General features: G+C 45.3%; 1 protein-coding gene across 2 annotated transcripts in view; it reads right to left on the bottom strand.

Annotated features, from left to right (window-relative positions):
• BCAS4 (breast carcinoma amplified sequence 4) overlaps positions 1 to 14,777 on the bottom strand; it is a 47,063-nt gene extending 32,286 nt beyond the window's left edge. The window contains exons 1-2 of one of the 2 annotated variants that reach the window (XR_010375158.1): positions 6,787 to 6,843; positions 325 to 380 (exon numbers count right to left, since the gene is read on the bottom strand). Coding sequence is in view for 1 of the 2 variants with exons in the window: in XM_064465232.1 (XP_064321302.1) it covers positions 14,468 to 14,578 (111 nt within the window). In the remaining variant the exon portion in view is untranslated. Of the gene's footprint in view, positions 1 to 324; positions 381 to 6,786; positions 6,844 to 14,467 lie in introns of those variants that run through there. The other variant, XM_064465232.1, reaches the window with a different exon arrangement.
• Between the last annotated feature and the right edge of the window lie 270 nt (positions 14,778 to 15,047).

The raw sequence follows: 15,047 nt of genomic DNA, 5'->3' as shown, positions 1-15,047 counted from the left end.
AACATTATTAGCATTATTATTAGCATCAATCAAAACCACAACTAATGCTTTTAACCTACCATTAGGAATTGCAGAATCCACAGCAATTAATTACTTGGTGATGTTCCAAAACCATAAACACTTACGTGTGCTGAACCTTGGGTAAACATACTGATTTAAAAACAAACACAAGACAATAGAGAGCCATAACCATCTAAGAGCTCCATTGAAACACCTGGGCAGCTAAGCTATAAAACACATAAAAAGAAGGATGTACATTTTCTAATGCAATGAACAAACCTCTAATTTATCAGCTTTGGCATAGATGTGGTTAATTTCCATCACCTCGTCTTTATTCAGTGAATGGTCTCGTCCAGGATCTGTGATGTATCACTTCTAATCTGCACGAAAAAAAGTATCTCACATGAGGATGAATCCTGAAGATCCACACTATGCTATTTTTTCATGTCACTTTTTTTCACATGAATATTTGAGAAAACATCTATTCAGAAAAGATATCACCAGGGCCCTTCTGCAGTATATTATCAAGTAGAAATTGGGAAAATAACTTTTTCAAGTAATGCACGAGACAATCAAAAAACCAATAGTAGATGATAGGACTCCCACATCAAAACTGTAACCAGATCCTTCCCCCTTCTCCCCAAATCTCCACACTACTCCTCCCAAGAGACCACATACTTTCTGTTATGACATACTGTAGAGTTGAGGGGTAATAATGGATTTAAAATGAAAACTGCCTCTATACCATCCTCCATGATTTGATTTTATTGGGGATGAGCTGACTCACACTGCTTACCAATCAGTTTTTGGGAAGAGTCGGATCTTTGAGAACACCACTGCTAGTACCTGGCCTTCAACAGGGGCTCAGCACTAGAGTTCACCAAAGAGTGAGAATCTTCACACAACGTTATATCACAGGCACCTCAGAGGAAGCTTCTGCTCCTTAGTCCCCGCCAGTTGCCACAAGAGTTAAGTGCCCTAACACAGGAAAGATTTTGTTGTTGTTAGCTATTACAACCAAGCTTGTTTCTGATATCCATACGAGAGCCTGAACCTTACCTGAAATCCTGCGGAGTGTTGTGTTAGCAAGAATCACCCTGTGTCCCACATAAACAACTGCCAGTGCTTTGTGAGGCGGCAGTAAAACACCCATCCAAGCAGAGGACTATTGCTAATGGAACCTACAGTCAAAACCGGTGCATAGGGCAAGAACTGGGAAGAGCTCTCTAAAGGGAAAGATGAAAGCAAAAGCAAGAGAACCTCCACTAAAACACCCAACAGGCATTCTAATTTGCAAAGCAGAGCAGTAACACACTGACAAGGGAAGTAAGAGATGCAGCTGAGCCCACTTTTATACAAGTTTTCTTTCTCAGCTGCAATGGAGTATAGGAGGTCTTGGTTCACTTCCAGATTAAAACTGTCCTGCCTACAATTTTAATAGACTTAAAGAATACAGAGGCACAAGGATCCCTTCAAAAGAGATTTTTGTCCCAAAGACTGAGCTAGATGACAATCTTCCTTCAAATTCATAGGAAAGAGTAAGGATCTTTTAGCTAAAATGGTGAGAATTTGGAGTTGAGCTAATACTGCAGGGAATTTTCTAGGCATTTTGAGACTTAATCCAGAATCTCAAATAAAGCATAAATGCCTGCTGGAAGTAATTTAGTCCATGGACCATGCATTATAAACTCTAACAGGTACTTAGACATTTTACTGATGATCATATGACTCATTTGTGTGGGTTTTTTTAAGAAGTTGTGTTTTTAAAAGCTGAGAATAGACAAAGCTATATACATATAAAATTACTCATAGTAAGATTTTACGGTGTTTTTATTATCAGAATGAGTCCATGCAGACCAAGTGCTTTTACAGTGCTATAAGTGTTCTGTAATAGGAGATCAAACAGACATACCAAAAAGTAGTAGCTTTCTGTGGTAAATAAACCAACAGTATCTCCTGTATTACTGCTCTCAGTACTACATCCACCAAATATATATACACGGACACCTCCCCCAGCAGTGACGTAACTGTGCACACAGGCACACTCTGTTATCTTTACAGTATGTGCATTATACCCCACAGAAAGTGAGCACAGACACTCTGGCAGGACCCCTGTGAACGGAATCAGACTTATATTTTCTAATATTAAATAAAAATGCGGAATGAATACATAATGAAGCAGCCAAAGCAGAAGAATTCCAGGTTTGTTCTATTTGTTCTATCCAATGGGAGGCAAAACACCCCATCCTCTATCATAAAGCACATGTGAAAAATATATTGGTGATCTGTCTGAGGTGAGGTTTGTACTCAGGTAAATGACATTAGATTAAAATTTGAGCCTGAAATTTCCAAAGATAAGGTAACAAACTCGTTTGCTAATGTTGATCTCAGAAAGGACTAGGGAAAAGCCACTCTAACAGCTAAATGCTAGGTAACTACTGTAAACAAAAACACACTTTGGGACGCAGCCAGAAAGAGGGACATGATGTACAGACCCAATACTATCAACACGAGGTCAGAGCAGACATGGAATAAATCTAAACCATCTTTCTTTGAGGGAAAAAGCAAACAACCAATTCAAGACACAGGAGAGCTGATTTTCCAGCAAGCAGCCTGTGATGAAAGGAAATGATATGCAAATATGATTCAAGAAGAGTCATTCTGCAGCAGTCTGCAGAACCACAGCGACAGAAGAGTTCAAGAGGAGTCAGCACATGACAAAGGGAAACGATTCTCTTGGTACAGCAACCTCTCATGAGCCAGAGAAAGCAGGACTGGTGTGAAACCCCACATCATAAAACAAGATTTATTTCCCCTTGTGCAATGTATTTTACTTTATCTTACTGAAGATGTAGGCGAGTGCTCAGCACAAACACCAGAGTGCAGCAGTCCATGGGAAAAAAAAACTGTATTCCTCTTACTAGGTTTTACTATGCTAATTGGAGGAGGGAAGGTTTGATTCAGCTTTGCCTTCTAATGCAAGTCAGCAAGCCTAAGCCCAAGGAGGTAGCAAACCAACAGCACCAAAGTCCGTTAGGAGACAGGACAACCAGAGTACGAATGACGAATTGGAACACAAACCAGGAACGCACATTGCATGCAGGGCAGTGAGACCCGATCCTTGCATACACTGCAGTTCAAGCTGTATCAGTTCAACGAGCACAGATTCTTGTTATTTTGTATTTTATCAAAGCTGATATTTTTTCAGGAAAAGAAAAAAAAAAAGTTGTGGGAGCCAAAAGTCAAAGATACTGTGCAAATTCTAGTTGTCACAGGGACTTTTCTGAAAGGATCTCTCTATTTTTTTTTTTGTCTTTGATCCCATATGCTAACACAGAGTAACATAAAAGGATCACAACTAAAAGTAACCACTGTAAACTGAACAGCTCAGTGGTGAGAAAAGAGAAAACTGAGGTTGGTGTGTTCCTGAGAAGTTAGCAAACCCTAGCCACAGCAAACCAAACAAAACAACCTCTTCCTCTCTTCTCCCCAGTGATGATACCAGGTTTCACACCTAGGGCCTCAGGGAAGAGGTTCCCAAACTGTAAGTCCGTGAGACAAAGATAAGCAGGTAGCAGCTGGTCTGTGGAACCATAACACAACAATATTTACAAATAAATCATTTCCCTGGGGCAAGTTCTGCAAGAAGGCTCAATGGTTTAAGAACCACTAACCTGTGGTTTTATAAACTGGTGAGTATGCTGGAAGATCAACATATATATTTAAAAAAAAAAAAGGGGGGGGGAGTATCAAACATAAGCAGAGATCTTGTATCTATCCATACATCCTCTTCAAGGAAGTAGTGAATTCTCCCACGTAACTAGACCAGCTGTGCATCTCTGACTAGATATCCTTTTCAGTCATGCTTTAAGACATACAAGAAGCACAAAGAATTGTATATAAAAAGGTAACCAACAATGACCCATGGAAACAATGTAAGAACAGCATATACAAGAGTCTGGTTAATACAATTTGATAATTATACTTGAGAGGCTCTGCAGCCACTTAAAATACATTAATTTACTTCGTTGAAGTCAGTGCCTTAAGGAAGACATCACAAAAAGTTAAATAACTGGCACTAAAATTTTTCTAGCATAATCTTGTCATTGCAAGATGCTCCTTGCATGGCGTGAGCCATGCTGAACTCTATTCACATTGGCACTGTAAAGACCCTCCCGTACAGGTGTCCATTTTAAGTGCTGTGCCTAGCCAGGTACGACAGCATGACACTGGAAATAGCATTTTGTCTTCCTAGCACTGAGGATCCAGGTTTTTCCTCACTGCAACATTCAAATGTATACATCAAGAGTACTTGTAAGTGAAAAGCAGCAGCACAGTCAAAGGAGAAAAGCCAAATCCCGCGATGTGAATACTTTACTGACTGTCCAAATAAAAAAAGGGAAGATTCCCCTTGCCTTTTGTTGGCATAGACAAAAGACCAAATTATTGCTGGGCACAGAAGCTGGAATCAGTTCAAATACTACATTACATTTATCAGATTCCCAGATACCACTTGACATGCTGCTGAAAGGAACCTTACATTGTAGGCACTGGATAGAAAGGCACAGAATCAGCACGCTGACTGCAGTGCTTTGATGTTCCCAGATAAGGTCAATAATCTGCATACTAGGGAATTATTCACAGCCTGCAGGTTGTGGAAAAATGTTTTCAGGGCAATGCAAAGATAGTATATTGAAACTAGGTTAGTGGTTTTTGTAGAAAAGGTTGGCAAGAGAGGAAGTCTCACAAGAGGTTTAAAAGCTCACTGGATCCATGTGAACAAGCTAACCATCCTCCCTACATTGGAGCCAAAAATGTAAGGTGCACGCTCGATTGATGGGAAAAAGCACATGGTACAGACAGAATCTTAGCGTAAGCTCCCAAACAGAAGAATTGAGTGAATGAACTTAATAGTAAATCAGACGGAATACAATCAGCAGTGAAGAACTATTGATTCAAACCACTTGCTTTGAGAAGGTGATATTGTATCACTGAAGCAATCACCACCTTTCAGGAACAAACTCAAAGGATTTTTTGGCCCGAGAAACCAATCTCTTGTATTCTACATTTTGCACAGACTAAATGGGCCGTACTAGAGAATCTAAAGCTGACAAAGGTAAGCTAAGATGTATCAAAAAATAGACTGCATGCTCTGAGGTTCACATGCTCTTTTACAGCTATTTTTGTCAAAAGCTGAATGGAAAAAGAACTGCTTAAACAGCCACTAATACTGAACCATTCTTACAAGGAAGCTATTTCTCCCCTTAAGCCCCCTACTAACCATGCGAGACTTTGATGAGCCAAGCTTTTGTTTCCTTCCACTCTATGCCACTTCCTTCCAGAAACAGTGATGCCTCCTTTCCATAAGGCAAGACATGCCAACAACAAAACCAGAAGCCTCTGACAAAGTCGATAAAGGATTAATAACTGGCTATATTACTGACTGATTTGCCTAGCACAAGGATGGCGGTGTCACTTCTCTCGAGCAGAATTCACATCCAAGGTGCAGGAAAGATCAGTCCCGTAACCAAACAATAATAACCATTAGCTAGCTAATGATTTTTTTTGCATAAACTGTGACAGAAATGTTGATTTGAGCTTTTAGTGGGTTCTTGCAGACCTCACCAGACTGCTATGGGGCCACCTCTGACTGATGAGCTCTGTCCTTGAGAGTAAGCACAACACTTCTCCAAACAACCCTGGGATACATGAACAGAAAAGTGGAAAGACACTTAGAAGACAATATTGGCATTTGTTCTGTAAGCAGAAGACAACATGCAGGAAGGTCAGCACACCAATATCTTCCATTTGCACTAAAGCTGGCAAGAATAAAGCCAGGAAATTGCTTTTCAACTGCCTAAGAAACACTGGCCACATAATTTTATTATCTGTACCACTTTATCCTATCCCTCTCCATTTCTCTCTGCAATTCCTAAGAATCACCCAGCAAAACTACTTGTAAGCAACAAGTCCCTGAGAAGATGTTGGCTGGTCGCTTCTTGCCATTAGGCGTGCATTCAGTACAATTAGCCAGCACTGCATTCGCCAGTGACACGTCTGTTACACAAGATGCTTGAAGACAGAAGGAAAATGTTGTGGTAAGTGCTAACAGAAGACAAGATGGTCTGTGCATCAATGATTACACGAGGAAGTCTCTCTAGCTAGACTTGGTCCATGCTATCTGAACTAGCGTGCTGTGAAACACTCAGGAAGGGTTCCTCTACCTAATTTTACATCTTTTAGTCTAAGAAAGGAAAGAAAATTGGCAGCAAAAATCATGTTCATTATTTTTACATGAACACCATAACCCAAACAGGCAGCACCGCTTTATGCAGAAAGCCTGAGGTAAGCTAAACAGTAGCACATACCTCTTGCTCTAAATGGTTCATCCCAAACAATTAGGCACTGACAATAGTGAAGATAACTGGTGCATTACAAACGTTGCATAGCGCATCAGTCACAACCCCATCATCTACTAGTACTCCCCACTCAGTCACTCCACCGTATCAACTTCTCTCATGTATTCTGATTGCAGGCTCTTAGTGGACGCAACTAGCTTGTGCATCTAGCACGGGCGGCCTTAATTCCTCGCCGGTGCCCGTGAATGTCACTGTATCGCACAAGATCTCTGCATCGGCCAGCCTAGCGCCACTGCCTCAGACCGGCCCCGATGCTGTAGCACCGGAGCAGCCTCCTCGGAGGGTTTCGTAACGCGACCAAGGTAACGGAAAGGGCATGGGAAAACGCAGGTGAGTTCATTTTCTAGAACGTACCACCGAAACCCACCTCCGGCGGCTCCCCGACCGGCGAACCGGGAGGGCACAGCACCCGCTCCCCGAGGGGAGGGGAGAGGAGGAGGAGGAGAGCGAGCGGGGTCCGCTCCCCGGCTCGCCCTCCCAACGGTGGGGCGGGGCCCGAGGGGCGGGGCCGGCGGGACTGCGCGCGCCCTGGCGCCACCTGGCGGGCGCGGCGCCCCGCTGCGCGCGCAGCGCCGCATCCCTTCCCGCGGCGGCGGCGCTGCCAAGATGGCGGCGGGGCTTCGGGCCGGCGGCGGCACCCCGCGCGGCTCCCGCGGCCGCTCCCCGCCTCGCCCCCTCTGCCGCCCCACCGGCGGGCCCGAGCCGGCGCGGGGGGTGGTTTAGGCAACCACCAACTCCAACGGCTCAAAAACCAGACGCACAGAGCTCATTGTACTGAGAAAGATGAGAGCCGGGGGCTCTGGAGGCGCCCCTCACCCAGCCCCGGAGGCCGCCCGTCGGCCAAGGATGGCTGTCCCGGCAGCCACCACGCGCGTGCCTCCCGAGACCTAGGCCTCACAGCAGCCTTCTGCCACCGGGCCTCTAAACCCATAAAGCCAACGTGTGTTTCAGCAAGAGTTCCTCACCAAGCACCTCACTCAAGTTCTGAAGCCGAGAAGCTTATTGTAATGCTTGCGCTTGGCTGTAACAACAAAGCGTGATTTATAAAGTCAATTTGAAGTTAGAGCCCACATTATGCACTGACAGAAAAAATGGCTAAACCCCCTAAAAACCCAACCCATAAACAAGTACCTAAAATCCAACCAAACCACTGGGACTGTTCTGAAGCAGAAAGAACACCATGAAAGGGAACCAAGAGCTGCTCAGCAGGGCAGCCTTGGACAGCCACGAAAATGTTCCTCCCGCCTCAGGAAGGAGCCCGTACTCAGAGCTCAGGCACGCCTGCGCGCAGAGCCTGCACCCGCGCCGCAGGGGATGCTCGCTTTTAGCTGAAGCTTTAAGACTGTGCTGACAAAATCCCAGTAAATAATTGCAACTACAAGGAAAACCAAAACAAACCTATTCTGAGCATGCTCTTAAAAACAAATGGAATAGCCAGAGTTCAAATACAGGAAACGGAAATCACTAAAATTAAAAGGTCACCCCAAATCCTGCATTTGCATTGCAATTTCAGTAATTTTTAAAATCCTGAATCTATTCTCCTATCCTAATCACATCTCATATCTCCAAAATCAAAATAATGAACCTAATGAAAACCGTTTTTTTTTAAAAAAAAGCCAAACAAAGGGAATTGGGCCCATTTGTTGGGGCTACTTTGCTTAACTGGTCATTGTAGAAACAGAGCAAGGGCACAGGCTGCCTTAGCAGACCTCTTTATCATTTTTCGTCTGGGCTGTAAGGAATGATCACATTCCTAAATAAAGTTTATTATCCTTTCACCTGGTAATAAAATTAAGGAAACCTGAGTCCCCTCTGAAATGTAAATCATAGTTATCAGTCCAACAGTTGGGCTAACACGAGGATTTTTTTTTGCCATTCTTAAATGTGGCCAAGGACCTCCCAAAACAGGTACAATCCCTCGTCTGGGCCAGTGTGGCAAAGGGAGGTGTCATGTGAGGGCATGGGACAGAAGAAAGGGTGTTGGGAGAGGAAGGGGAGGTAAGAAGGCAAAAGCACTTTGCCAGCAAGGGTTAAAGTGGAAAATACCAGACTCCTGATTTAGACTTAAGCAAACATTAAGAGCAGCACCCCAAAGTCATGCTTTGCATGGACTGAAGATGGTAACTGCAACTCCTCTTTTACGCTACAAAAGCTGTTCCACAGCAACGGAGCAAACGTCATTCTCTGCAGAGCCTGGGCCAACTTTCCAGCTCAAAGGAGGTGGTGACACCTCTGGAGGTGTGTTTGCAGCCACCTTCTGCAACAGAGCAGATCTGAGGGCACGATTTCAGGTGTGGCGGTGTTCCTGGAGGTAGCTTCTGCACCCACACTACGATGGTGGCAATAGGGAAGGCAAAAGCCTTTTGCCAGAGAACCAGAGAGGAGCAACAGGGAAGCACAAGTTACCCGCAGGGCAACAAAGTACATACGTCATGCTGGAAAGGGCATTCTGAAAAGGCTGCAGGAAGTCATCCGGGGAGCAGTCACACGAACCCAGGAGACCAAATCCACCAGGCCAGGGGAGCACGCTATTCTAGGTCTGCAGCCGTGGAAGCTGGGAAAGGACTCGACTCCCAGTCGCTTCCAGGAGAGTGATTCAGAAACCAGGAAGGACAAATGATGCTATCACAAAAAGGAAAGGAAGAACAACAAAAAAAGCCTTAAGTGCATGGAAGTGGCCATTTTCACAAGGGCAAACATGTACATGCATATGTAGGGCATAATGCAGGCTGAGGACAAACACCCCTTCAGCAGAAGGCAGATACAAGGCCATGTTCTGAGTAGCAGGAACGTGACCCAGCATGGCCCAAAAGCTCTGCAGCTATGTTAGAGCAGCACGGAGCTAAGACTGGTATGTATTGTCTCCCAGAAATTGTTAGCACCTGGCACCTTCATCTGCTTAGTGACTACACCTGGCAGACTCTGCAGGTTATTTCCCAAGATGCTTGTGTCTCACAAACTCTGTGTGAAGTCTTCATGGTGACATAAATGATCACATTATGTTAACTTATTCATAATTTCAAAATTTATATTAATTCAATAATTCATAATTTCATCTATACAAGATTTAAAACCTACCCACAAAAGTATCACTGCCTCTTTTTTCTGTATGTATCTGGACAGAAGAAACCTCAACACATCAGGAGGGCTCCACAGATGCTGTAAGTCAATGCACAGATTTCGGTGGTGCTGACACGAGTATACAACCCCTAACAACCTGTTCCACGTCTAGCTGAGGTCACGATTTCTGTGTGGAAAAGCTGTTTTGCTTTTGCTGCTCCTTTGCACACTTAAAGGAACAGAATTTCCACACCTAACTTCTCCTCAGAAAGAAAGAGCACTCTTCCTCCCCATTGTGTGCAGGCTACCTCTGGGAAGATCACTGCTAACCAACAGAAGAATGAGTTCTTTTTAAACAAGACAGAGTTGCCAGTGATTTCACATTACTGTAGTACATTTAGTTTGTGAAAAACTTCTGAGCATTGAGCCCAAAAGGCAGATTTCTGGAAGTCTTCATGAGGCAGAGAAACATAATTGCTAGCTTTTTTGTTAAGTGTATTTTCCAGCAGAGCAATCTCAGTGGGTGGTGCGAGCATCAGATGGCCCACAGAGCAATTCTATCAAACTCCCGGCATTTCTTGGCAAGTTTGTGCACAGCTAGCTTCACAGGCCTGAAGCCACTAACGTAGCCACATGCTCAGACTAGCACAGTTGGCTTACAGAGACACTCCAAAACTGATATCAAGCATACAGCTTTGAAAAGGCTGCTTAATGGTAGCAATCATTAAATGCACGACTGTAAAGCAGGTGTAAATTCCACTAATTTGGCAGATGATGTATTAAAGAAACATCCATTTAAAGCCATTGCATTAGCTGTACAGGTTCCTGTCCTGCTCTGACTAAACTTGCAGGCGTGCTTCAGGCAGGCTGCTTGCTGGCATTACTAGCCCTTCTAATTTCTACTGTGAGCATCTTGCATTCATAATGTTCATAAAGACTCAAACGTTGGAGTAGCATGTGATAGAGGACAGAAGTGAAGTTTATTGACACCACTAAGTTAATTCAAAACAGATTCACAGATAATCTTTACTCTAAGGAGTATTACATAGCCTGAAATGTAACAGAAGACAACAGCAGTAAAAAACAATAGAAAATAGATGCAGACAAACCACTTAACACCATTTCTTCATGGCATGCTGCTATAAAAGCACGCTAGGCATAAAAAAAAAAAAAGCCAAAATACTACATTTAAAAAGGACTCAACCCCAAATACTTAGCAGTTCCATATGAATTGCAAAAGAGAAAACCAACATTCTAAGGGCTCAATGTATTTAAGACACCTTCAGAAATGGTTAAAGAGGGGCCTGTTGTGAGCTGCAGTATCAACAACCTATTTACCATGATCTGAAACTACGTACTTGCTAAACAGACCATACAAGCTCCTTCCAGGTGATTACAGAACTCACTGTATATTTATTATTAAGATCTGAAACAAAACCCGCTGAACACAGTTCAAAGTTATGAAATACGGGGTGACAAGTGTTTCTTAGTTCAGACTGTAATTTCACAATCACTTTAAAATGATATAAGATGGCACTGGCAATAACAGTAGTCTGCCCTTTTCCATCACTCACTTATGCCCCTAAAGCCAACCCTCGGCATCTGAGAAGACAGACGCTCACAGTGGAATGGATCAGGAAATTGTTCTGGGTTGAAAACTAACCATTAATTTCTTTGCCATATAATTTTATCTCAGATCAGTTCTTCAACTCAAACGTTACACAGCCATGTGAAGGCTGGCACTGACAAAGAAAACAGGTAGCGAGGGGCAGAGACGCGTCGGGTCTTTCAACAGCAGTGCTAACTTATCATGAAACCTTAGCCAAAGGCACAACGGCGCCACTTCCAGACGGCATTTTAATGTTCCCATATATCCACTCTTGATTCTCCTGTTTATTTATGGAAAGAAAACAAAACAAAATTAAAACCACTACTTCATTGTGTAACTTAGAGGGAAAAAGTACACAGCCTAGCTTTGAGGTTAGCCTTCCTTTCAGACTTTCTTTTATGTAGCATACACTGTACCCATAGTAATATCTCTTTCTCACCACTTCCCTTTAAACGTCTTTATTCCTGAAACCAATCTCCTCCCTCTTTACTCCAAGCCTGAGATAAGATAAGCTTTTGTAACCCCCTATTGGTCCTCCTTTCATTTTGCCTCAGCATTATGCTCCTGTTCAACCTTATAACAATTTACCTGCTTTTTGCAGGGATTATTTTTGGGTTTTGATACCAAGCTCTCCCCTTGATGAAAAGATTTGGGTCAGGTATTTTATATCATCAACTCTTCAGGTCTAGAAGATATGAATATAGTGCTCTAAACTTACCACACTTCATTAAACATAACAACACAAAAAAAGAAAATTCAGCACTAAATCTCTTCTACAAAGTTTTCCAGAAAGCCTTCTGCATTTATTCAAGAAGTTAAGCTGCCTTTGCTAGAACCTGAAGTGCTCTCCTAGCATGTCATGAATATGACAAGGTAGGCATAGAAAACTTTAAAAGAACCAAGCCAGAAACAGAAAACCACACAGCTCTTTACAACATTAGAGACGCCAGCAGGAACACTTCAATATTGCTGAAAATTAACAGGTTCTTCAGTACGATGTCCTCCCATGCCAGCTTCAGAACACTGGAAAAAAAAAAAAACCTTACAAAGGGAGAACAATCAGTGTATAAAGGGGAACAAAAAGAGCAGAATGGCAAGTATATTTCAATAGTAAAACTGAAGTCTTTCATAGCTATTTACAGGGTACATTCAAATAAGGCAGAATAATGTGTCATGCAGCATATACTTGAAAGCTTTCACTTAGCAAAATCTTCTACTGGACTATACAAATATCTTATTTTGCATTCCTTATTGTCATAGTCTCATTTGCTGCAACTGCTACACAAAATTCAAAATCATAATAAAAATTAGGAGTTACATGCCAGAGGAAATTGCTACTGCTAATTACAAAATTTAAAAAATGCAAAACTAAGGCAACTCTTTGTGAAAAGGAATTGAAAGCCCTCTTTCTGATTTCCACAACACTGAGCTAGCAAGGCAAGGCCCACAGGAAGAGACACTTAAGAGCATTCCACAAGAGCTGTGATTAATCCGCAAGGAGGAAAATACCTAAATTATGCTGCTGCTTTGAGCAAGTTACCAATATGTACAAGAATCAAGAGAGATCAGTATTAAAACAAGTGTTTCATTTCAGCTAAAGATGCCTGAATGAAACAGAATGACTTGCAAGTAGCAAAGAACACAAGTGGTTTCTGTAGTCCGTGTAAGAACTAACAGGATTGGCACGCAGTTACAAAATACACTGTCTGCCATACAACACTATACAGGAAACTTGTTTTATTAATAGGTAGGTCTTCTTTATTCAACACCAGTATGAGTGGCACCTGATAAAACCAGTAGAATCCAGCTGACGTGAACCAATACTTTAATGAAACTTATTCCCCACTAAGTAGCTTACTTTGCAACGTCATCTTAATCAAGCTTGAAAATTCATTTTTGTGATTGCTGGTAGCATTAACAATACTTGTTTCTGGCCCACTATAGATTTGTAGATGGCTAATAGAATAGATCTTAATCCAGAAGCAAAACAAAAGCTGTCAGTGTGGGTATCGTGGACTAAGCATTATACCATCTCCTTGAAAAAGCTAAACAGAAAAACAAAATGTACACACCCAAATTTCAGGATCTTTAAGTGGGCTGACCCATTGCAAATCATACATAACCCCATATGGGGAGATGGAACTGATGAAGTGATGATGTAATGGGAGAGGCATAGGAGAAAACACTCTAAATAGTGAAACTAAACAAGAGTTTCCCATTTTTTTTTCTTGGAGACAAAAATAAATCACATCAACATTTCACTGCCAAAATGAAGGAAGAGGGTGAGGGGAAGCTGTTTTGAAGACTGATTTAAAAGTATCTTTTATCTTGAGAAAATTTTAAATAATCTGCCCAAAAAGAATGTTGTTCACTTTTCATCACCACCAGGGTCAAGGGGGATGGGAGGTACCTATAGGTCAGAAAGGGGGATACTCCCACGTGCTCTCTACTTCTGTTTTTGTAGCCTTCCTCTCTTTTTTGGGGGTGGGGGGGAGTCTCAGCCTACAAAGTGCAACTTCAAAACGCCACTCTTTGCCTTCAGGGATCTTAAAGTGTCTCCTCTCCGTTACCAGGGTGGTGACAGTGCAATGCAAGATCACTGCTGTCACCATCCCGGTTGAGCTGAACAGCCAGACTCGGGTAACTAACCGCACCGAAGGTACTCAAACTGAGCAACGTTCTGTTCAATCACACCAGCGCTCTGAGCCTGACCTTACCCACACCGGCAGACTTAGTTTCCACAAAACAAATAACAGACTAGCAGCCACGGCCATAGTCGTTTGAAAAAAAAAAAAAAAAAGAAAAAAAAAAAGCAGCATGGAAACACTTAGTCAGCTATTCTGGAGCTCAGCAGCAGCTCAACTTTATCCACCGCTGCATCCCACAGACACGGGAGACTCCTCGGCCAGAGGGAACGCGAACAGCCTACGGCCGCGCAGCGGGCTCGCCCGGGGCGGGCCAGAGGGGAACCCCCGCACCCCCTGCCAGGCCGGCACCCCGCCGAGCGGGGCTCCGGGCAGAGGGGCAGGAGCCGAGCCTCTGCGGCTGGCGAGCAGGGAGAGCCCGAGGGCTGCTGGAGCATCGGTCGGGTCAAGCGGGCCACCGGCAGCCCCGGACCGGGCGGCGGCGAGGCGTCAGTGGAGGTTACGGCTCCCGGGGCGGCCGTGCCCTGCCCTGCCCTGCCCTGCCCGCTGCCCCTTCCGCCGCGGAGCCCTGGGGCCGAGCCACCCCCTTCCCTCGGGGAGCCCCCGGCCCCACCTGCAGCCTTCCCCCCGGCCCGTTTACAGCCGGCGCCCCCCGAGAGGCGCCGCCGAGCCCGCCCCTCGCTCCCCAGCTGACGGACCGCCCCCGGCCCGGCGACCCGCTCCTCCGTGCCTACCTCTTCCCCGGGCGGCGGGGGCAGGCAGCGAGGGAGCCGCCGAGCTCCGCTCTCTTCAGCCGCCGCCGCCGCCCCCGCCCGGGGCTCCGGCGGCTCCTCCGGCCGCAGCATCACCTCCGCGGCAGCCCGCCGTGCTCATGGCAGCCGCCGCTCCGCCCCCGGCCGCCGCTCCGCCCCTCGCCCGGGCCCGGCGCCTGCCCAGCAGTGCCGCGGGGGAGCCTCGGGGCCGCGCTGACTCGGCGCTCCCCACCGCAGCGCTCCCGCAGTACCCTCAGCGCTCCCCGCCTCCCGCTCCCGCACTCCCCTCAGCGCTCCCCGCCTCAGCGCTCCCGCACTCCCCTCAGCGCTCCCCGCCTCAGCGCTCCCGCACTCCCCTCAGCGCTCCCCGCCTCACGCTCCCGCGCTCCCCGCCTCAGCGCTCCCGCACTCCCCGCCTCAGCGCTCCCCGCCTCCCGCTCCCGCACTCCCCGCCTCAGTGCTCCCGCACTCCCCTCAGCGCTCCCCGCCTCCCGCTCCCGCACTCCCCGCCTCAGTGCTCCCGCACTCCCCTCAGCGCTCCCGCACTCCCCTCAGCGCTCCC

The sequence above is a fragment of the Phalacrocorax carbo genome, chromosome 14 (assembly GCF_963921805.1).
Source record: "Phalacrocorax carbo chromosome 14, bPhaCar2.1, whole genome shotgun sequence".
Classification (NCBI taxonomy): Eukaryota; Metazoa; Chordata; class Aves; order Suliformes; family Phalacrocoracidae; genus Phalacrocorax; species Phalacrocorax carbo.
This window is presented reverse-complemented; position numbering and strand designations above follow the sequence as displayed.